The 24,196-nt window shown below is 33.6% G+C and overlaps 1 protein-coding gene across 7 annotated transcripts in view; it reads right to left on the reverse strand.

The window, feature by feature from the left end:
* The window catches only part of LOC145253622 (TBC1 domain family member 1-like), a 386,800-nt gene that overhangs the window by 145,404 nt on the left and 217,200 nt on the right, over positions 1-24,196 (reverse strand). For 6 of the 7 annotated variants that reach the window (XM_080112951.1, XM_080112952.1, XM_080112950.1 and 3 more), the window contains exon 2: positions 7,500-8,156. In XM_080112951.1, the coding sequence (XP_079969077.1) occupies positions 7,500-8,156 (657 nt within the window). Of the gene's footprint in view, positions 1-7,499; positions 8,157-10,230; positions 10,374-24,196 lie in introns of those variants that run through there. The other variant, XM_080112957.1, reaches the window with a different exon arrangement.

A 24,196-nucleotide genomic window follows, 5' to 3' on the forward strand; every position in this document is an offset into this window, starting at 1 on the left:
ATGATTGTGCCATACATACTTGCAGAATATTTGTGTAAAAAAAGTTATCGTAAACACAAACTTCTTTCTATATATATTTATCTATGCATATATATATTTGTTTAAAAAATTTTGCCTACCAACTCCTGTCAGGTTTTGCTCTACAGACATGAAACTTAATATATAGGGTATTAACCCATGCAAAATTTTATATTTGGGTTTTAGCCAGGGAAAATCGATACAAAAATGTGAAAATTAAAAAAAATGTAATTTACCAGGTGAAGGTCGAAGATGGCATTACAAATATGTATGCATAACGTAATAGCTATTGGTTCATATATTAATTTTTAGCCTTGCAGCAAATATGTCTTCATAGCTCAGGCATTAACGTCAAAAGAAAAAGTAAATCGTAAGCTAAATTATTTTGGTTTTGATTCTCAGTGGTGGCGCACAAGTCTTTTTTTTTTAAACTTTAAATCATTACTATATATTGGGTCCAATATAATATAATAATAAATGCGAAATCTGCATGAATGAAAATATCATATTTAAGTGAGCAATGCCGGGTGGCCTGCTAGTATATAATAAATTAGTTTATGAACTAGTGAATAAGACCGGCAACATACTAGTAGAAATAAGGACACAATATATCATTAAAGCTGGACAAGGATATTTCAATCGATTCATTTGACCATATATAACACACACACACACACACACACACACACACACACACACACACACACACACACACACACACTCTTTCAATCTTTAACAGACTATGGATACCCACAAAGGGGTGCTTGCACATGGGATTTTTGTGGCAGGAGGTGCGCAATCTCCAACCACACCTATCCTAAGTCGACATTGTTAAATACCAGTAGCAAGTGAAGTGTATGTACAGAACGACTGGAAACAAATGCTGAGATAAGCGGAGAGCACATACAGCACCTAGAATTCCCAAATGCTCACTCCTCTGGTATTAACCATTGCTTAACTTCTGTGATCTGATGAGAACCAGTGTATCAACACGATTATGCCACAATATATATATATATATATATATATATATATATATATATATAAAATACCAAATGAATATGATTGAACAAATTGGCCAAAATATCTTAGTCCAGCTTTAATGATATGTGTCCTATTTCTACCAGCATGTTGTCTTGCTTAGCCACTATTCCATGAACTAATTTTTCATTTTGTTTGAATATTTTTATTTCATATTTACTTCCTCATACATGCATATAGATTATGCTTGTTGGGTCATATCCACTGCATGGAGGATGGGCACATTCCAAAGGATATCCTATATGGAAATCAGTCATATGGGAGGAGGTCCACTGGCCGCCCCGAACTTTGATACAAGGATGCTGTGATATGCAACATAAAGGCAACCAACATTGACATTGGGTCCTAGGAGAGCACTGCAGATTGCCGCTCAAGATGGAGAGGAACCCTGAACCAACATCTGAAAGCAGCTTTAATAGCGTATTGTTTCGTTTTTACTAGCATGTTACTTTACTTATCCATGATTCCATAAACTAATTTTCCATTTTGCCTGAAAGACTTTATTTCATATTTACTCCCTCATATGCTTTAGGTGTGAGGACACTTCTCAACCCATACACTCAATGAATTTTTAATCTACAAACGTAAAATTTGGTATATAGGTTATTCAGACATGTGAAAAACTTTAATAGGTTTTTATCCAGAAAAAAAGGGCTTCTAAGGGGTCAAAATCGAAAAATTGGTAAGTGAGAGTCATTAGATTTTTCTCTGGTTGCTGTTTCACGATTGTGCATGCGTGATTAGTTCACATTACAGATTCCTTATGTTAAATATAAGTCGGTTTGAAAGCACTTTCTAAAGAGCGTGTCATGCAAGCTGAATGATTATTGTACTTTAATCACTGCCTTCAGATTTTGGTTTCGATCTCAGCTCAGGTATTTTTTTTTTACCTACAGGAAGTGAACTGTTTAGAAAAAAAAACATAATACTCGCTTGTTCATGTCTGTTTCTGCATGAATTAAAATATAATATTTATGCATATTTTACAACCGGACAACAATGAGCGGTTGCAAGTATATATATATATATATATATATATAATTTACTCATAAACTAATGAACTGATCATTATGAATTACAGAATATATATTCTTGTCAATTAGATGATTAACATGAGCACATTATTCTTTTTTTTTTATCATTTTCGGTGTAACCACTCACCCTTAAAATATAAAATAAACTAAATACAAAAAATTAAATAGAGAATACTCTACAATAAATTTTAAGTTATATTATTTAATAACATTTTAATCAGACTGGCGTGCACATGTCAATATGTGTGGAGTAAACTCCTAAATTTATGAACTTATTATGAATTATAAATGAATATGTATGCGAGTAATGCGAGCACGTTATTTTACAAGGCCGTCTTGCTTCAGCACTTATCAGGATCTTCTTCGTAATCCCCCTGAAGTATAGTTTCGGCACTGCAACTCAGAAAATCTATCTGCGTGCCAGATCAGATGGCAGGCTGTTCAACTTTTTTTTTTCTTTTTTTTTTTTTTACACAGTGATCACTACTTATCAAGGCCCGGAAGCCACTCAGGGATAAGGGTTGTTCAACTTTACCCACTTCAAAGCCAGAACAGAAGGATGCAAAGTTCTCATCAGAGAAATACCGCTTCCTGACAACACAACAGTTGCAATGAACACTTAACAGGAACTGCAGATACTGGCCTGCAAAGAGTTCAGGATATGAATAAAGTAAATGTACTGGGGCACTATCAATGATTACGAATTTGACGTCGTTCACCAGTTCACATAACTTTGCTCTATCATAACCAACGGAATCCTAAGCTGAAAATGACGACTATGGCAGCAATACATGAACCACTTATGTCAGACAGGAGCAGTGACTCAACAGCTTCCATTTATGAAGCATCTATCACATCCGTGACATATCTTGGTCAGATATGGCGTTTAACACAGAGGTCCTGTCCCACGCAAATATTCCCAGTATGTTCACCCTCCTTGGGCATAGTAGACTATGCTCACATAAAGAATAGGCGCATTTCAAAGGACATGCTGTGTGCAGAACTGGCACATAGAAAGAGGTCCATCAGCTGCCCCTAACTTCGATACATAGATATTGTGATGTACAACTTGAAGGCAATCAACATTGACATTGGGAAAGTGTTTCAGATGACCACTCAAGATGGAGAGGAACCCTGAACTAGCATCTGAAAACAAGGGAGGGAAAGCTGATGAATGTTGCCATGGAGAAGCATGCACACAGAGAGGATAGCATTAACGCCAACAGTCATGAGATCACACATGTTTGTGACCTTTGAGACAGAGACTGCTGCTCCTGCATTGGCCTGCATTGGTGTCTTCAGCTACAAGCAGTGCTGTTCCAGCCGAGTAGACAGCCAGGACAATAATGCTAAGGATGCATCATCCACGGTCACCCCTGATCAATGGAGGCATACTATATTAAAACTATTAGTGAATACTAAAATGTAATAGATCAATCTGATGCTTTTAGTGTAAGTCAGGCATATCAAACACGTGGTCCGTGGGCCATATGTGGCCCATTGTAGACACATTTGCGTCCCGCACAAATGACCTTCCTTTCTACTACAACTCAATGGCATGGGGTTTGGTACGTTTCTGTGTAGTAGAAGTGGGAGAAGATAATTTTCAGTCAAGTCAAGTCTTATAAAAAAACAACAAAACATCTAAGCTAAATAATAATTCATCCTAAATGTTTTTTTTTTTTTTTTTTTTTTTTTGTATAGGTGCACCTAACTACTAAAATTTCTTACTAAAGTTTCCTTATTTAAATGTGTAGTTTTTACGTTTTTAAAATATTTCTTATTGTATTGGTGCTACCATCCTTTATTTAAAAATAAAAGTTAAACAATTAGATTGAATTTTGAGTATTATCTTCCTTTAAAAATACAGTAAAACTATTTTTGGAATTTGTCTCTATAAAAAATAATGATTTTATTCACAAATTTATGAAAGATGAATTTAATTACAATTTGTTTGTAAATTAAGCACGTAGCCATTTATTGGTGATTAATTTTTGTCACATAAGTATATGTTTTTTTTTAATTTATTTAGATTTTTAAAGTTTGAATATGACTTTTGAATTTAGTGATAAAATTTGTTAATTTTTTTAAACAGCCTTTGTTCAAAAAATTAAAGTATAGTTTTCTTTTAAACCTTTTAAAACTTTCATCTTTGCTGGTTTTATTGAAAAAACATAAAGGCTCAAAATTCATTTTTATAGGTAGTAATGAGCTTTAAAAATCACTGGTTAAAAAATATTAATTTCTTTTTCAGTCTAAGCTGGTCGTGTTCAACTTTTGCAGCCCTCATGACAATCTAAATCGACTCCTATAGTCCTAAGGAGACTTTGAGTTTGACATGTTTGGTGTAAGCAAATGTCAAAACTGTTTCATTGAATGCTACACTATTTATCCCCCACACTGAATTGTATATTCATTTAAAATACGTATTATATTGCAAGTAAATACAATTTGAGAAAGTGGAGAACAATCAAACAAAAAGTCCTACAAGCAAACAAAAATAAAACGAATTTTACTTTTTTATTTATTTATCTTTTTAATCACTACACATCAATTTTGAGAAATCATATTTCTTGTACGATTCGATTAAAACCCCTTTATGCTTTTGCATCATATATTACCTTTTTATTATAACTTTCTATATTTGGCAATATTCAATTTTTGGCAATGCACACTGCATTGATTGAGTGGAAAAGGGATGTAAACACAGTGATATTGATTGAAATACGTTTTTGTAAAAAAACAAAACAAAAAACAGTTCATCCGTCAGAAAGATGAAGTCTGCCAACAAGATGCTGTAGTCTAAATCTGCTGAGAATTGTTCCATTCATGCATATCACATCATTTAGTTACGATTGAGTTCATGAGGGTTTGTACAAAAGTGGCAATAAAATGAGCTTTTGTTATAAATATGATACTTAATGCAACGTCATGGAATTCGACAGCAAAAATATTATATCTTATACCATTTTGAAAGCCATGTTAATTCACTCAGACCCCATGCAGCTGTTTTCGCATTACAAAAACCGAGCAAGAACAAAAATAATAGTGATGGGATGATTCCAATATTTTTCCTGAATCTGATACAATTACAGATTCCATACTAAATTTCCAATAAGCCTCTAAATATTTAACTATACTTTAATAAACCTCTAAATATTTTACTATACTTTTATAAACCTCTAAATATTTAACTATAAAGTTGTTATTTCCAGATTACTATAAAAACACATGTTAAAGGTGCATGTATTTTCTCAAACGTAAAAACAAACTTGCGGGGGTGATCTACAGATTTTAGTTTTGCTGGTAGTTCAAAATCAATATTTGTTTTATTATTACTACCAGCAGTGAAAGTTAAACAGAATCAAATAAAAAAGATCATTAAAAAAAATTGTCTTTTGCATTGGAAAATAGGCACAAATTTTTCCGATTCCAATACCCCCAAAAGTTCTGACTTTTTTTTATTTCCGATTCCAATTAATAGTCCCGATACTAAAAAATGGTGCAATCTCAGTAAGATACCTCAGATACCAGGGATTGATTCTTATCACCAGACAATGGTCAACAAAACATGGTAGTTTAAATTTACGCAAGTTCATTTACAAGATTGCATAGGTGATTCATTTTGTGTCACATGATTTCGCCAGTGTTCATTTTATGATCAATTATGTAAAAGATTCAAAAAATGGTATCAGGCCCCAATAACCAAGACAATTATGGTACAGAAGAAAAACGTAGGGTCATTAGTCCGACTTCTGAATTTGAAGTCACTATTGACTAAAAGAAACTGGAGCTTTTTAGTGTAAATCTGACTTTGCCATTGACCGACAGAGGAACTGCTCAGGTTTTCCATTAGTGATGGGACAATTCCAATATTTTCCCAATTCCGATAAAATTATTTATTTTATATTAAATTCCTGATAAATCTCTTAATCTCTAATTATAAAGTTGCTATTTTTTCTCTGATTAACCTAAAAACATGTTAAATGTGCAAATATTTTCTCAAACGTAAAAACATTTGTGAGAGGTGATCTGTAAATTTTAGTTTTACTGGTAGTTTAAAATCAATAAATATACATTATTACTACGAGCAGTAGAAGATATTTTTTTTTTAACAAAATCAAATAAAAAAAAAGTTAATTAAAAGAATCGTTTTTGGCATTGGAAAATAGGCACCAATTTTTCTGATTCTGGTATCAATTCCGATATGCCCAAAGTTGTGATTTTTCTGGTTCCTAATTCTGATTAATCGTCCCAACACTATTTTTCATGCGTCTTAAGTCTAATCTTACAAAGCAAGCCAAGAATTGTCAAAAATATGACCAATGAATGGACAGTCGAAAGGTCATAAAAATATGGCAAATATGGTTAATTTGTGTGCCACATGATATAGTCAGTGTTCATTTTGTGAACTTGTATGCGTTCACTGCACAGGTCGTGATTGTCCACATGTTGTCGTTGTTCAAATTCAGTGCTTGATTATAATGAGACTGAACAATCACGTGATCTCGATCACTGCTGTAAGAAAAAAGATGATTTTGGAACTATTTAGTGCTATGATTTTTTTTAGGCGAAATGTATGCAAAAATAGTCACCTTTTGGTTTAACTGTAAGAAAACTCTTCAAAACCTTAAAACTCAGTATGAAAACCACAAAAAATAGTTGGTATTATTTGGATTACTTGGACTACTGTTCTCATCTTGAGTATTATTTTCATGTTTCAGCCGATGTAAACACTAATCTTTTATCTTATCGAATTTGGGAATCACTGTTTAATTCAGGAATCTGCACAGAATTTCAAATGAAATCCTTTATTTAATCCTTTAGTATGCTCTCATTCTGTCAGCCATGACTGGATAGACGTCCCAAATAATTCATAATTGTATTCTTAGTAGTTTAGTGTAAGATGATGCATTTGAGATTGACAGAATGATAATAACTTGAACAAAAAAAAAAATCAGCAAAAAGACAAAATAAACAAAAACAGCAGAAACAAACAAACAAACAAAAAACAACACCACAAACCAATTCAACATGCTTAAAAATGATTTCAAAAAATTATGAAATTTTAAAAGTTTCCAAATAAATATACAAGATTTTGGAAATTTGAGGAATTCCCATAAGTTTAAATTGTCATATATTTTTTAATGAATAAAGATATGAATCGGACATTTTTTTAGTAAAATACTAGGAATTTTATCCCATTTTCCAATATCGTAATGGATTTTCCATTTGAATAATTTCAATTTTTACCATAACTAATTTCGTGCAACATAAAAAAGTGGCAGATGCCAAAAGGATTTTAAAATGCTGCCAAAGTTATTTGGCATTTTATGAGAATTCTTAAACTCTTATCTAAACCCCCCCACCAAAAAAAAAAATTAAATAACAAAACAGACATCTTACCTGAGAAACGAAGGAAATGTCGGAAAATCTCCTCTCAAGAATTACTTTCTTCTGATCCAAGTTAATAAGCGAAACCTCTTCTTTTCCAAGCCTAAAAAGCATCGTCTGGTGGACACTATCCACCACGGAACTTGCCAAGGATTTTTCTTCCAGATGTGTATCTTTATCGCCATCTGTAAAATCCTTGGACATATCAATTTTCATATCATTTGACTCCTCAATATTTTCAAAAGAACTTCCAGGGGACTCTACACCATGAAATTCTTCAACACCTTCGAAGACCCCATTCAATCGGACCCCGTGCAGCTGTTTGTGTTGCTGTTCAAGGTCATTCTCTGTGACAATGATAGCAGAGTCCAAAGACGCTGGTAGACTCCTGACACTTGCATCACTGGCATGTCTCTGTCGGCTGTCTACATTGTCTGTACCCGTGTATCCATCGTCATCATGGGGACACATTCTTGTTGCTAAACGATCAATATCTGTTGAAGTCAACTTGCGATTGTCCACTTGGACTTTGCCAAGGTACATAACTTCACAGAATGCTTTAGCCGGTTCATTAGATTCGCCGACATCATGGAAGAAAAGTGATCCGTCTCCAGCTTCATCACGGTGTTCTTTGGTGGCTTTGCGGATAGAAGCAAATAATTCTGGGATCTGAAAGAAGAAATAAAAATTTATTAGGATTGTACTAATATTTGGTATAATTATGGTATAGTTAGTGTAATTTCAAATAAATCATATACTAATATTTGGTATACTTTGTATAATTTCAAATAAATCATATTCTAATATTTGGTATAATTTGTATTTTTTGGCATAATTTCAAATAAATCATATTCTAATATTTGGTATATTAGAAAGATAAAGTGAGAGAGACGGGGGGAGAAGTATAGATAAAATCTAGCCAAATAGCAATGGAAAAATAAGATAAGGTGCTAGTTATTTGGTTGAAATCAGATTCTTTTTTATTAAAAAAAAAGAAGAAAAAGAAGAAAAAAAAGATTTCAACCAAAAATAAAGAATTCACATCCATGGAAGCTCTAGCGATTTAAGCGGAAATCTGCCTTGTTCTGATTTGGTTTGGTTTGGTTGTTTTGTTTTACGACATATCAACTCTTTTTGGAAACAATATTCATGTTGCATCCAGTTCTTCAAGTTCTTTGTATCTTCAATCGCTAGTTTGTAGTGTTTGGTTTGGTTGTTTTATAGTGGATTTTATCGTTTTTATTCCCTGCCCTGCAGAACATGAATGAGTTTTGCAATGGTAGAGGGAAAGGGTTACAGTATTAATGTTTGGTACCATTTTAAGTTAGGAAACCAATCAGGAAATGGGGGAGATTGAAAGAGAGAGGGGAAATGGGAAGAAAGAAAAGAGGGGAAAGGTGGGTTGTTGTTTTTGGTTTTGGTTGGTTGTTTTTGTTTTACAGCATATCAACCTTTTTCAGGTTATTTAATGCCGAATCTAGTTATTTTGAGGAACGATTTTTAATGGAGTATATTTTATTTTTAAGTCAGATTCTATTTAACCCATAGTTGGGACCCTAACAGGTACTACCACTCCGGGTCAGAGTAGACCTGAGGGCAATGGCAATTAAAGGGTGGCTCCACACTCCCCAAAGCCCGCAAGGTGGGGCCTCACCATCGGATATAGTTTTAGGTCATATCCAGGACCGGTTTTGGTTTTGCAGAACATATTAAATTTTGCAAAAGAAAGTAGAAAAACAAAAAGCATCAATGTTAGGTGCATTTCGTCTCAGGAAGCTAATATCTTCAGACAGCCTGATAAATTGTCACAGTAGTGGACATATCACCAAATTACAAAACAAAAAACAAGGCAGAAAATTAATGATTAATGAAAAGTTTTCAAAGACAGTTAGCGAAAATTAAGTTTTGCTAAATTGGCCTAAGATTTTAAGTTTTCAGAAAATCTTTTCCCTTTCTTGTTACAATTCAAACTCTCAGGTTTTTTTGGTTTTTTTTTTTTTTGCAAAACTTTCATCAGAAAAATAAAAAGGGAGAGTACTCTTGTTTACAATATGTGTTGATGGAACGGATCTTTTTTTAATGGAAATCGCTCTAGAGGCAAGGCATGAAGTCACTTGATGTAAAGAGCTAAAAAAAAAAAAAAAAAACTACTTTAAGGTCAAAAACTTGCCAATGATAAGTGTTAAATGGAATAGATTTTGACTAAAAAAGCAGCAATTCTTCCCTCTTTGTCAGAAACATCACTCATAGAATGTGAGAACTAAAGGAAAAAATAAGGGAAGCGAGAGTTAAGTAAACCCAAGAACCACTTTCTACTCCCATGAAGTATCTCTATGTCATACGTTAAAAAAATTATATCCGATTAAGACATCTTGCGTGAGTAAAAATAATGTGAAAACGGTATTTCTCATATATGATTATAGTAGTGGAAAATTACATTAGAAGTAAAAAGTTTAGAATTAGTATTTCAGAGCCAGGACTTTTCTAACTACCATTATTAAGAAAGCAACTCCAATAAGAAGAAAAAGAAAGGACAGAGACGTCACTATCAATTGAGCAACAATATATGACATGTCAACAAAAAAAGTTTAGAATTAGACCTATGTATCAGGATAGCATCAAACAATAAGTCAACAAGAGAGATATAGCAAATAAGCTGATAAAATCAGTAATACTGAACCAGAAAGCAGCAATTCTTCTTTCTTTGTCAGAAAAATCGCGTTATAAAAGTTCGTTTTTTTACCTTGCAAGTGTACTATGTCCACAAACACATACAAACAGTTCGCCTTCTCTTGCCTTGACAAGATAAGCCTACACCACAATTTTTTCAAATGTCATTGAAAATTGAATTGTGTGCAAATGACTAAGGTAGGAATCTGCACTTCTGGGATTGTTCAAACAGTGGACGATTATATCTTGTGCTCCAAAAAAAAAAAATTTTAAATAAATATGTTGGCTGACTAATAGTTGCTTTTTTTTCCATCCAATATCTTATAAGGAACCAGAATAGCCAAATAATAAAAACAATCAGTTGACCAATCCTATAAAACAAACAATAACATTATGTTTAAGTTGAAGAAAAGAAAAAAATTGACAAAAGAAAACTAGGTGCAGTTTTTTTTTGATCAAGTAAAGAATTGAACCCAATGAAAAAATGTCAAACACTAGTGAACATCCTGCATCAAAATTAATGGCGGAAAAAATTATGCTTCGCCAATGTTTGATATATTACTAAAAAAATTAACAAAGTTATAAAATTAAATCAGTAATTTAATTTTTCATATATAAATTATCATTTCTGATTTTATGATTATTTTAGTTATATATCTATATAAATATATTTGTGAAAAAAATAAGACAAAAGGGGAAAAAAATTACATCTTAAGACATTTATTGCCCCCCCCCATCCTTTAATGCTCTCATTTTTCATGATTTATTTCTGTGTTTAATTTGTTTTTCCTGTTGTCTTTTTTTCATACATCCTGTCTTCACGGCATTTCATTTCATGATATATTGTATATTTTAGCCTCATAAATATTTCTGTAAAAAGTTGAATATCTAATGTAGCAGCCAGTCCTAGGAACATTGCCAGAAAAAACTGTTGGAAAAAAAGTTTTACACCAACCACTGTGGCTATATATATATATATATATATATATATATATATAAAACAAGAAAATGAAAGATGGAGAGGTGAGTTTCGCTGCTTGTAGATAAGAAATGGTGTATGCTTTTATATATGTATTACAATTGAATTTCGTGTCTGAAGAGAAGCCATTTCGGAATATCTTTTAACAAAATAATGTTGAAGCTTGTCCAAATGGTTATGAAACGATTATAACACAAAAGAAATACATCTTATAATAAAATACATGTGATATATGGTTGTCTTGGTTATTATGGAATATATATATATATATAAAATGCAGCTGTGAAACCTTACATCGTGATATGAAACAATAGAGAGAAAGTAGCAACCCTAGTTGAAGTTAGTGTTCCTAATGAAGGTAGCTTAAACAGAGTTGAGAGGGAGAAGATAAGAAAATACCAAGATCTCATGTATGAAATGAACAGGAACTGGAATCTTAGATCGCCATCATTTTACACCTATTAACCTGATTTTGACTAATCATCAATCTAATTCATCATGTCCACCTGACATGTAGATAACACGACTAAAAAAAAAGAAAAAAAAAATTCATACAATTTTATAAAATATTAACCTTTAAATGTCTTATTTCAACATCGATTTTTTTTTTCTTTTATAAATTACAGTTATTTGAACGCAGCTACCATTGCAAATTTTAAAAACAAAAACAAATCTGATGAAGCATTGCTTTCTGATGGGATAAGTACTACTCAAGCAAAACAGCTTGGTACATGTTATTTGGACTTTGCTCCATCGGAAACAATGCTTAAGAGGCGGTATGCTGATTTTAAACATGATCATACGAACACAAATGATACTGAACACTCAAGTCGCCCAAATTCAGCAGTTGTCTAGACAAACATTCAAAACAGACCACAAACTCATTTTGTCAAGTGTAAATTTAAGTTATGTGAAATAATAAAGGAGGTTAAGATAATATTTGTTAATAAGAAAGCTGTGTTTAAAGTAGATGTCGCATTTTCTCACAGTCAATTCCAAACAACAAAACATTGACAATTCAGAACATTGTTTGCAATTGTTTCAATGCAACAAAAACGAGCTTTTGCATCAATATGTGACACAATAGATAAAACACAGATCCATCATCTCACTCCAGAATCAAATCAACAGTCAGCTGAATGGACACCATCATGTGAAAACTGTCTAAAATAACAAAACAGGCAAACATCAGAAGACAGGGTTTTGCTCATATTTTGGTATGTGCAAGATACTTTGTTCATCGATTATTTTGAGAAGGGAAAAATCACCAATAACGAATATTATATCCAGCATAATCACGTTGATAAATCGGTTATTGCCAGATCACCTGTCAAGCAATGACGAGTCTGGCCAGTACCAGATGGGTGACCATTTAGGAATGCTAGGCGTTGTATAGGATGGCAGGACAGCACTACTGTCAAAGAAAAATTAAGGCACTTTCTCACCCTCTGCTAATCTGTAGGAGACCCTTGGGCAAGGTTGAGAATCCACTTCATCCCCTCCCCCCGATCAGAGTAATGCGAGAAAAGCAGGTGACTGATGTAATATACAAGCAATCAGGAATAATTCTGTTTATGGTTTCATATCTTATTATGCTGAGCAGAAGATTCCATTGGGTACAACTGTCAGGACAATTGTCCAGTATGAGAACTGTTCGGACAGAAAGAAACTGCAACTTGCTGTTTGTACAACTGCAAAGAAAGCTATAGTAATACATTAAACACTTTTGAGAAACAGCGTGAATGGGGTTTTGAATGATGAGCAACAATGAATTCATGAATGCCTTGTGGGAGAAAGATAGAGTCATAGCTATCAATTCCTGTATCAAGCAGGATACCACTTGAATGAATGAACATAGCATTGTTAATGCATTTGGATAAATCGTCAAAAAGCAACAACTGGAGAAAAAAGGTATTCTTTCATTGCAACAAAGCAGCAGGTCACAAGTCGATTGCAACAATGGCAAAACTAACATGAATTGCAGTTCAAACTTCTTCCGCATCCAATCTGTTTTATTTTTTTTTAATCTGGGCTTCAACTGCAAAGAAAGCTGTGGCAATGAATCAAACACTTTGGAGAAACAGCCTGAATGATGAACCACAATAAATTTACGAATGCCTCTAGGGAAATAGATAAATGAATCATAGTCGTCAATGCCCGTACCAGGCTTGACACCACTTAAATGAATACCATCAGTCTTCTGTTCTGCACACATCTCCCTATACTGTCCAGATTTAATACTTCTTTAAGGTCATCAAAACTAAGCCTCTTAAAAAAAAAAAACAAAAAAAAAAACTCGCATTATACATCCATTATATTCTCGTATCATTTCTCTTCATAGAACAAATGTTTGCGATCCTCACTGGTCAGATTTCACTTCCATACGTCAAAATGCATACATATGCCTGATAGATTCTTCCCTTGAGTGACAGTGGTAACACTTTTATTTAGCAATGGCAAAAGTTCTCATCTCACCTAACTCTTACAATTACACTAGCACCTGCACCATCCTGTGCTCCAATGATATTACCCAAGTAAATCGTCAAAAAGCAACAACTTAAGAAAAAAGTACTCTTTCACTAAAACAATGCAGCGTGTCAAAAGTTGACTGCAACGATAGCAAAACTAACATGAATTGCAGTTTAAACTGCTTCCACATCCACTTTATTTTTTTAATCTGGCCTTTAGTGACTACTGACTGTTTGCAGGCCTCAAAAGAATTCTACAGAGAAAGATTTGGCTCTAATGAAGAAGTGATAGGAGAAAACGAGGTGTACTGTCAAAGACAAATCTTTCTAAAAAAAAAAAAAAAAGGGATAGAATTGTTAGAGAAGCGTTGGGATGAATAGTTGTTTACTAATTAGGCTCGGGACTTATTGGGAGATGTGTAACACCTAACTTCAAACGCATGTTACTGCTAAGTAGTATGTAACAAGTCTGAGAATTCATGTTCTGGATAACAACTCTGAAAACTGGTATAAGATTTCCTAAGCGCAAACACAAATGGGACCTTGCACTTTTGGCCTCTGTTTAACGTACTTGCTCGTATCACTATTATTATTATTATGATTGAAGACTAGATATGTTTGTAGCAACTGGCATATCGTCAAAACCAGAAGTGCATTTCTTTATCAAGAGTCCCCCCCCCCCCACATTTCTTTACTCTCCGTTTAATTCCCCATATTACTTTAGGATTCCTCTTTGCCCATCTGCACATACTCCGCCATCTCCTCCTCTCTCACTGTACCTTCTCTCCTCTTCACTCTTCTCCCTCCTCCTCCGTTGTCCTAATTTATAAAACTGATCAAAACACAACCGATGAGTTATACATAATATAGATATAATACAGATATTTGTTTCTATCCTTATTTCATAACGATTGCTTGTACCTTTTATTTTTGTATTCAATTTGTTGAACTTTCTTCTATTTCTCTTTTGCCATCTTCAGCAGAATATGTACGTGGGATAAAAATAATAAGGCTTAAGGAAAATGCAAAGACTAAAGTACAAAAGCACCAACCAGACTCCCCACTTAAAGGGTGCAGAGGGTACTGTAACATTGGAAAAACTTATTGCCACCCAAAATCCAGAAGGTCAATGATAGTTGGCAGCAAGAAATCACTGGTAAACAGCTATTGCGATACTGCAAAATGATTTGCAAAGTTTATCAAAACAGGTGGATAGAAGAGAAAATCTGGGGAGATTTATTATCACTAAGATTCCAGAGAATACTCCTTGTTATTGCTGGTGAGAAATCGATAATAATTACATGTGTGAGTACTCCTAGCAAGTAAATAATAATAATAATAATAATATGCAAAGATGTACCAGATTGCAAAATCACAATACTGCGAGCCTGCTTCCCAACTGACTATATCATAATCGTTTTCAAATCTAACATAAACAGGTTCTTGTTGAGCCGTCCTCTTCAATAATTAAACCTTACTTGAGTTCCACCACTATCGATCATCACGGTGTTGTCTCACCAATCACCTGAAACTAATTAACCCTTATCCTCGAGTGATCTTTGGACCTTGATAAGTATATCTATGGTTTAAATTTTATGTAAATCAGAAATATTTTTCATTTTCCAAACTGGAGATTATCATTTGTATAACCCTTCATAATCATTAAAGTTTGAAACCTATACTAAAACATGCTGATTATATTTATATATAAATTTATATTTATATAAAGATTGACTATATCATTTGTTTTGCTAAGAGATCAACTGCTAAAATCTAATGTGTGGAAAAGATGCCTAATTTCATTAAGCAAATAAATCTGTTTTCATGTAAACATTTTGACACTGCTTCATTTCTTTCGATCAATAGTTTATCTTTTCTTTGGATGATATTGATATTGTCAAACACGATTTTTATCATGTAAAAAATGTATGAGGAATTAAAAAGATAGTATTCATTTTTGGGTACTTGTGCAGAATAAGGATCGTGCTATTGTTGGATTTTAGCGGACAGTTTATGTAAAACGCTGTAATGTAATGAAATGTTGAACCAAGCAGCAGCAGCAAAAAAACAAAAAAAGAAAAAGAAAAGAAAAACATACAAAAATCATTAAGAAAATATTTACTTGCTATCGTTGGTTTATTATTAAAAAACTAAATATTTGTTTACAAACTGTTATCCTCATCATGTTGTTGCACCACGTTTTGGTCAACTATTTCTGATTTTCTTCAGGAGGTTAACTGCTATGAGATAGAAATGCTACATCGCTTATCTGTATCCTCAGTAATTACTGCCTTCCATAGTTGATCTCTCACCACGTTTTGGCCAACTAATCCTTCTGGCCGGATTTGAGTAGGATTGAAACCGTTATCTTCAGAAAATATTCACTTGGAACCATAGAGACTCAACACATTCACCTACTGCATCAAGGGCCCCAAAACTAAATATTTATCTTGATTTAAACAACAACAAAAAATCATTAAAAAGTAATCATAAAAATCAAATCAAAAATTTTGTTTGCTGTCAGTTGTTTCTTATCCAACAAAAAAAGAAATATTTATTCATGAATTTCACCTTACAATGAATGGTTATTTTCTTCTTGATTTTAATTCTAATTTTCTTCAAGTTCCGTAAAAATTGTCCAATTCATTGTATTTTCTTTGTAATAACAAAGAGAATAGTGCTTTCGTTTTTTAAATTAATTTTCATTTAATTATTTTTACAACAGAAATATTTTTTTTACATCGAAAAGATTGGCCAGCATTCTTGTGTGTGGGGGGGGGGGGAAATAACAAAAAAATTTTCATTCAACATCTCCCGGCATTTTACAAAAACTGTCCGAAAAATTCTAATGATAGCACGGTCCTTAATCTACAAAAGTACCCATTTTTTAATTGGAGTTCTATGCAATTTTAGTTTAGCATAACCCATAAACATCAAAGACATTTTATTTTAGAAATTATGAAAATAATTTTTGTATTTGCATAAGAGACCAGAAAAAACATAACTGGATAATTAATGGAAACAAATATTGAACAGAAAAGCAAATACCACGAATGAAGAGTGTTGGTATATGTCAGTCCAACCACCAGGAATACAAGACTCGAGCATAACCCGTCCGCTAACACCAAAAGATATATTCTCCCGGTCTTTACAGTAAATGGAGAGTTCATTATCATCTGTAGGGTGGTCACGCTATTACAATAATAAATCGAAATATGCGGTTCAATTCCAGGAACAATGTTAAGGATACCTTCTAATATATTATACTAGCAGGCTGCCCGGCGTTGTCCGGTCGTAAAATAGGCATAAATATTATATTTTAATTAATACAGAAACTGAGACATATGCACGCGAGTATCATGTTTTTCTAAACACTTCACTTCTTGTAATCAAAAAAAAAAAAAAAAAAAAAAAAAATCGAGCCAAAATTGAAACCAAAACTTAAAGACAGTGAGTTAAGTACGATAAACATTCGGCCAGCTTGACACAATATTTAAAAAGTGTTTTCAAACCTACTTATTCTTAACATAAATAATCTGTCATGTGAATGATTCATGCATGCACATTCGTGAAACAGTTGATAAATAGATAAAAAACCGATGACTGCCCCCTCCCCCACATACCAATTTTTCAATTTTGACCCTTTAGCAGCTCTTTTTCGGATGAAAATCAACTAAAAAGTTTTCCAGATGTCTGAATACTCTATATACCAAATTAATTCTGTCCTTGGTCAATGAAGGAGAAATTCTTTCAGACTGAGGCACTTTTAAAATTTTTTATCAAAATTCAGAGTACTTATTTTTGGGGAGTTAAATTTTCCCAACATTAAAAAACGACCTTGTGCTTACTCTCGTGGGGGAGATGATTAAATAGGGACTATTTTGGGACCCTTGATATTTATACTCCGGGGAAACAATTATCACCTATTTCACGATAGCGGTCAACCCATGATTGTCGATAACTTCAAAATAAACGCAGTGAGAACAAGTTTAAACATGTTTTGTCCATCACTTTTTAAAGGGCTTAAGACGAAGCTTGTCCTTGTGCCCTGCTTGAAAGTAAGGTTAAACTAGGAACCGCCTCCTCCTCCTCCCCCATAACCTTCATCAATGTAGTTTGGTTTATCAGGCTATGAAGTAGAACACATTCAGCATGATCTCCTGCCCAACCCATCACTTAGTTACAACCGCCATGTCATAGCAGAAGAGGATCTTCACTTTCATGCAAACTCTTTCTCCAAAGTACACATGACCTGATAGAAATACCTGGAATTTTGAGGAAGACCTTCAACCACGATGAACACTTCTTGTAAAGAAAAGGCAAAATGTAATAAATAGATCTATATTATCAAGGTAACAGCAGGAAATAGAAAAATGAAGCAAGCAGAGAATCAACAGCTTCTATACCGTATCTTGCTATACTCTCTCTCATTATATATGTAGTAGAAATGATAATTAATAAAAACCTGAAGAAAGTGCTCAATACTGTTGTAGAACAAATATGCGTTTTATTTTTTATTACCGTATTTTTCTGTTAAGTTACATTGTTTCAGCTACCCGGCCGTTTTTTGGCCGTCTGTAGCTTCCTCAGACTTTTACAGAAATGTTCTTATGGGATGAAAGAGTGAATGATGTCAGGGGAGGGGTGCGAGAAGCTCGGAAAAAAGAGGAAGGGAACAAGGGGGAAAGGTGGGAGGGTGCTTGGTATGTCGGTAGTGTTTTAGTTTTGGAGTTTAAGGACATTAGGTGTTTGTGGGGGAGGGTCTGGGAAGTTCATTTCTGGTGTGGCTGAGGGCATAGGGATACATGGAGGGGGGAGGGGGATATGTGAGGGTAGGAGGAAGGGGTTAATTTAAAATTCGAGTCTTAATGTTTAAGTTTTTGGCGCGTTGGTGAGATGATTTCTTGATAAGTATGTCTTGACCTGTTGGGTGTTCGCTTAGGTTCGGAGGTGGGGAGGGGGCTATGATTCGGTTTATTTGGGTTTTATTTGTTGTTAAGTGCTTGGAGAGGGTTAGCCGGGTAGCTGAAACCATAATGTAACTTAACAGAAAAATACGGTAATAAAAAATAAAACGTATATATATATATATATATATATATATATATATATATATATATATATATATATATAAAGCTGAACGTCTGTGTGTGTGTGTGTGTGTGTGTGTCTGGTCACGAATAGGCTCCTATATGGTTGACTATTATAGAAAACTGATCACATATAATGATAGAAGATGTATCGAGACACAGGAATGGTTATGTTTGATCTGGCATAATGATGATTCATTAAAATTGTGTGCTCTGCATACGCGCCTGGTCCACAAAATATGGAAATAAAAAATAAAAAACGTTTACAAGTGTTTTTGATATAGATGTACATAATAATACTTTGGTAAGTATGTTTTAACTTAAATAGGGATGGTATAATAAAATTGTGGGGTCTGCGTTCGCACCTGGCCCCCACAGAATGGAAATAGGCACAAACTTTAATAAAGACTTTTCATATCTATCTGCGTAAGTATACTTTGATAATTATGTTTCAGTTTGAAGAAATATGGTATAATAGAATTATGGGGTGTTCGTTCGCACCTAATCTCCATAGAATCGAAATATGTCACAAAGTTTAACAAGATTTTTTAACTATAGATCCACTGAATATTGTGATAAGTGTTTCAGTGTGAACAGGTATGGTATAATAAATTATTTTATTTTTACTTTGATCATATTTTGCTTTGGTTTTGATACGCCAAATTCGAAGCTATCTCTTTACAACCTTTCCTTTTCATAACCTATCATACTTTCATAAATCAGTCCATTTTCTGTAGGCTGTTTTTGAACCTAGTCAACGACGGGTACTTTTGCTAGTATATATATAAAATGGTTGTATCGATTGGTTTCCTACATGTAAATCCAATGAAAATCGCATGATTATTAAAGAGTGCTCAATGCAGGAGCTGGTATATAGTCTGTTTATTATACAAACATTATTGGTTACATATGTGCATACATGTTTCAGTAGAACCCCAATTCAAGGATAACACTTCATCAGACCAAAAAAAGAATCTATATTGAAACGGGAGTCAAAATTACCTTAGTTTTATAAGATGTTTGGGCGTGGTTTACGTTCTGGAAGAAAGTGCAGTGTATAAAATATAAAACCTAAGATAGGGATGTAGCAACAATAAGAGTATAGTATAACTTCAGATTAAAGTGAAAACTTAGACCAATAAACAACTACCAAGTAAAAAGAATACCAACACCTTCCCATTACAGCAGTTTAACTACCCGAAATCACACTCCCCTCCCCTGTCATCCCTACTCCTTTCCTTCACCACACCTCCCTCCAACCACAGAACGTAAACCACACCCAAGCATTTATAAAACTAAATTAATTTTGACTCCCGTTTCAATATCGATTCTTTTTTGGTCTGATGAAATGTTATGCTTGAATTGGAATTCCACTGAAACATGTATGCACGTGCGTATCCAATAATGTTTGTGCAACAAACAGACACACACACACATATATATATATATATATATATATATATATATATATATATATATATATATATATATATATACTAAGGGGTATCTGTGGTAAAAAAACAAGGATATAAAGTGCTCAATACGTTAGTAGAGCCAAACATATTTTTAATTATTACAACCTTAAGTGTAATAACTTAATTCATTACAAATTGTTTTAATAGACAGGATAAAAATTATCCGTCCATATAGTCAGATGATTAAAGTTAAAATAAAAATAAAAAGGAAAGGGTTTTTTTTTTTGTGATTACATATGGATGTTAAAAACAAAGAATATGGAAGTAAGAGAGATAAAGGGGAGGAGGGAAAAGAGGGGAAAGAAAAGAGGGGGAACAATAGAAATAAAACAAAAATTAAATTAAAAATTTGTAAAAGTATGAAGATAAGACAAGGCAAGAGAGGAGGAAAATAAGAAGAAAAGAAAGGGAAATAAATAATTGAATGCGTCAAAAAAAGTTTGTTGGGTTCTGGATGATGACCTGCACGTGTCTTAAGGCGAAAACCAAGTTAAAGAGTCAGCAATCGTCTATGACGACGGTGGTGGTGATGGTGGGGGACAGAAAGAGCTAAGATACGCCCAGTTCAAATGGATAAACAGATGCGTTCAATATAGCTTATATAAAATCTTTGGGTAGGAAATCAATAAATTCTGTTGGGTAGATTTTATAATTGCAGTCGAGTTTAGGGAGGAAGGGAAATAAAGGAAAATAAATAAAATAAGAATAAATGAGTTGTTTGGAAAATATAATAAATTTGGTGCTTATAAAGCGGTGTTGAAACTGTCTAGGATTATGGGGCTGTGAAAATGGTTGGGAATAAGGGTGTTAGACTATAGGGCAGTGTTAAGAAAAGCGTAGGGGATGAATTTTGAAGAGTGTGGAATTTCTAGGAAAGTGGGATTTTGTAGTTGTTTCAGATATTTAGAGTTTTAACTACATGGGTTTAGTAATTTTATTTTAAAAAAGGAGAGAAGAAAAATGAGGAGAAGAGGAGGTGAGAGAAAGGGGAAGTGAGAAAAAGAGAGGATTGAAAGGAGAGAGAAAGAGGAGGAGAGAAGTAGAGAAAGAGGGGGAGTAGAAAAAGAAGAGGGAGAGGAAGCAAAGAAAGAATGGAGTGGGGGAGTAGAGAAATAAGGGGAGGGGGAGTAGAGAAATAAGGGGGAGAAAGATAAGGTGGGAAGAGAAGAAAGAAAGTTGGGGGGGGAGAAAAAGAAGGTGAGAAGAAAGAAAGAGAGTAAGAGATAAGAGAAGAGAAATGAATTACTGTTGTCTGTTGCCTACCAATCAAGCTCAAGCTATCAGTATGATAACCGAGGGGACTGACAAACACCACAGACTACCTTGCACACCTACCCAGATTGCGGCATAATATCTTAATTCTATGGAATTTTCACTGACATGTCAAATAAATAGCAGAAAAAGAAGACAAAGGACGTTGTCTATAAATAAGATGAAGATGAACATCGACAAATACGACTTGAAGATTGTGTTTCACTCCTGTTCACAGCGACATGAAAAAGAAAAATACAATAAAAAAAAAAAGAGTGGCCAAGGATAGTGGAGGAGCGTACAAAAAGTTCCAGAGCTTTTGTAGTTCTGAGAGGACGACTGTCAGTGTTTCCTGATGTATTGTTGGAGAAGATTTTCAACAATCATATTGAAGAAAAACACGAACCAAGCTATTTTTCGATACTTTCAAGTACATCTATAAATGGATCAGTCGCTCTGTTGTTTGAAATAGCATTTTCGTTGGTCTGTTACATTGGTTTTGAAGTATTAATAGAATTTTTTTTGGTCTGTCATGCCAGAGTTTGAAATGGCATTTTTGTTGGTCTGTCATGCTGGAGCTAGAAACAGAATTTCACTTAACTTTATAAAGGGCTGTGTCCATCTGTTGGTCAGTCTGTCACAATTCAGTTTTTTTTTCTTTTCTCTTGAATTGAAAGCCATGTTTAATTTCAAAACGGTTTCCGATGGGTAGCTATTCTATACGAGTGCTGGAGATAAAGAATTTTCAGTGGGTAGCTGTTCTGTAATTATTCCGGATTTTATAATTTTGCGGGCAAATAGCGAAAGATCTCTCTCGTGCTGACACGAAAAAAAATTGTGCTGGAATGCTGAAGATCCAATATTTTTATAGAGCAATTCTGGTTTTTGATTGGTTGCTAGTAGAACGTGGCTCTATTTGATTCGTCAGTTCCTATAAGTAGAACTTTCCAATTTTCGGTGATCATACCCTCCATCTTATATAAAGAATATTGCAACATTTTCTTTTTTTGCTATTGAGTCAACACTTATCAAGGCTAAAAATCTATTTTAAGATTATGGTTAATGAGATGGATAGATTAATAAATGAATGCTGATGAATACTATCAGAGGATTTAAAATGTCCATATCTCACAACTCAAGACAACAGCTGACCCCCCAAAAAATAGCATTTTTTCCCAAGATCAAAAATATCACTCATGGAATGTGAGGACTAAAGGAAAACAATAAAGGGGCAGCTTCACATCTCACACTCCCAAGAATTATATTTTAGTAATAAATTTCAAGTATACAGAGTTACATTCCAATCATCCTGTAGACCTGTCCACAAATCTCTATAAGGGTCTCTGTCCGTATGCTGCCCAAGTTAAATATAGCGTTTTCCTTACTAATTACACAAATTAAATGGAAACACCTGAAGAATATTTGTTCTTCATTTTATTTAGATTCTTCGGACTACTGTTCTCTCTCGAGCAATATTTTCACAATGTTTCAATTGATGTAATCTCTTACCTTCTTCAGGTATATCTTGTCAAACTTGGGAATTTTTCTGTCGTACTTGGGAATCTGCACTAAAATTTAAAACGGATTCATTCATATAATCCATGGATCAGTGGATAAAGTACTTGGTAAAATTCAGTTGTAAAAGTTACACTCCTCTGAAGGTTTAAGGTTCAATCCTCAGTATTGGTGACCCTCAAAAATACAATTGCAAATTATTTAGGACTTCTACCCAGTCATGGCTGACGGGACGAGAGCATGCCACTCTCATGGATTAAATAACGGATTCTGCATGAAATTCTCGAATTCGACAGAAAAATTTTCCATAGTTTGACACAATACACCTAAAGAAGGTCTGAGGTTACATCAACTGGAACGTGAAAATAAAATTGAAGATGAAAATAATAGTCTGAAGAATCCAAAAAATATGAAATTATTCCTCATCTAAAAAATTCGGAACTGTTCTTGTTTATATCTTTTATTTTTCAGGAAATTCTTTTTTGTTTTATTTATTGCCGAGTAAAATAATTAAATAATTATGGACATTTTTTTTTGTTGTTTGTAATCTACTACATAAAAAAATAATTCTACGTTGTTGCCCTTGACATTTTAAAAAGAGACTTGTTTGTTTACATGATTTCACTAACTGACCTGACCCAGCATTGACTGGGAATATCAGTCAGTGTTAACCTGCCCGTTTGTAACAAAGCTATATTAATACTTAAAGTTTCCAGGTTTAATGTGTATGGCAGAAACTTTCAATTAGTATATCTAAATAGAGTTAAATAAAATAAAAGATAAAAAAGTAACGAGTTTTAATTTATTTCTTTATGCATCTATATTTATATCGATATATTTAGATAGCTATTTATATCTACCTATGTTTACATTTTTCTTTGATGCTGTTTTTCTATAGAGATGCCAACATTTTTTTTTTTTCAGAATCCCAACAGATAAATTCGAACGGTTCATGTTTTTTTCACATTTTATTTTCAAACTTCGCCTCAGGGCTTCGGGTTCGATCCTACCCCCCACCCCGGGTTCTTTTTTATTTAAGAGCACACACACCTCAAAACCCCCGCTAGTCTATAATATAAATCTCACCTGTCTGTTTAAATGTATGTATGTATGTCTGCATAAAACTTTCGACAGAGGCGACGGATTTTCACGAGATCGGTATCATTTTGAAGCGCGACATCTCGGATGACAAATATCGAAAAATTGGCCCAAAATATTAATTCTTTCACCCTCAACTGGGCAGTTTTCTACAAGGAGGGGT

This window comes from Euprymna scolopes, chromosome 3, assembly GCF_053919585.1.
Source record: "Euprymna scolopes isolate OS-2025 chromosome 3, ASM5391958v1, whole genome shotgun sequence".
NCBI lineage: Eukaryota > Metazoa > Mollusca > Cephalopoda > Sepiida > Sepiolidae > Euprymna > Euprymna scolopes.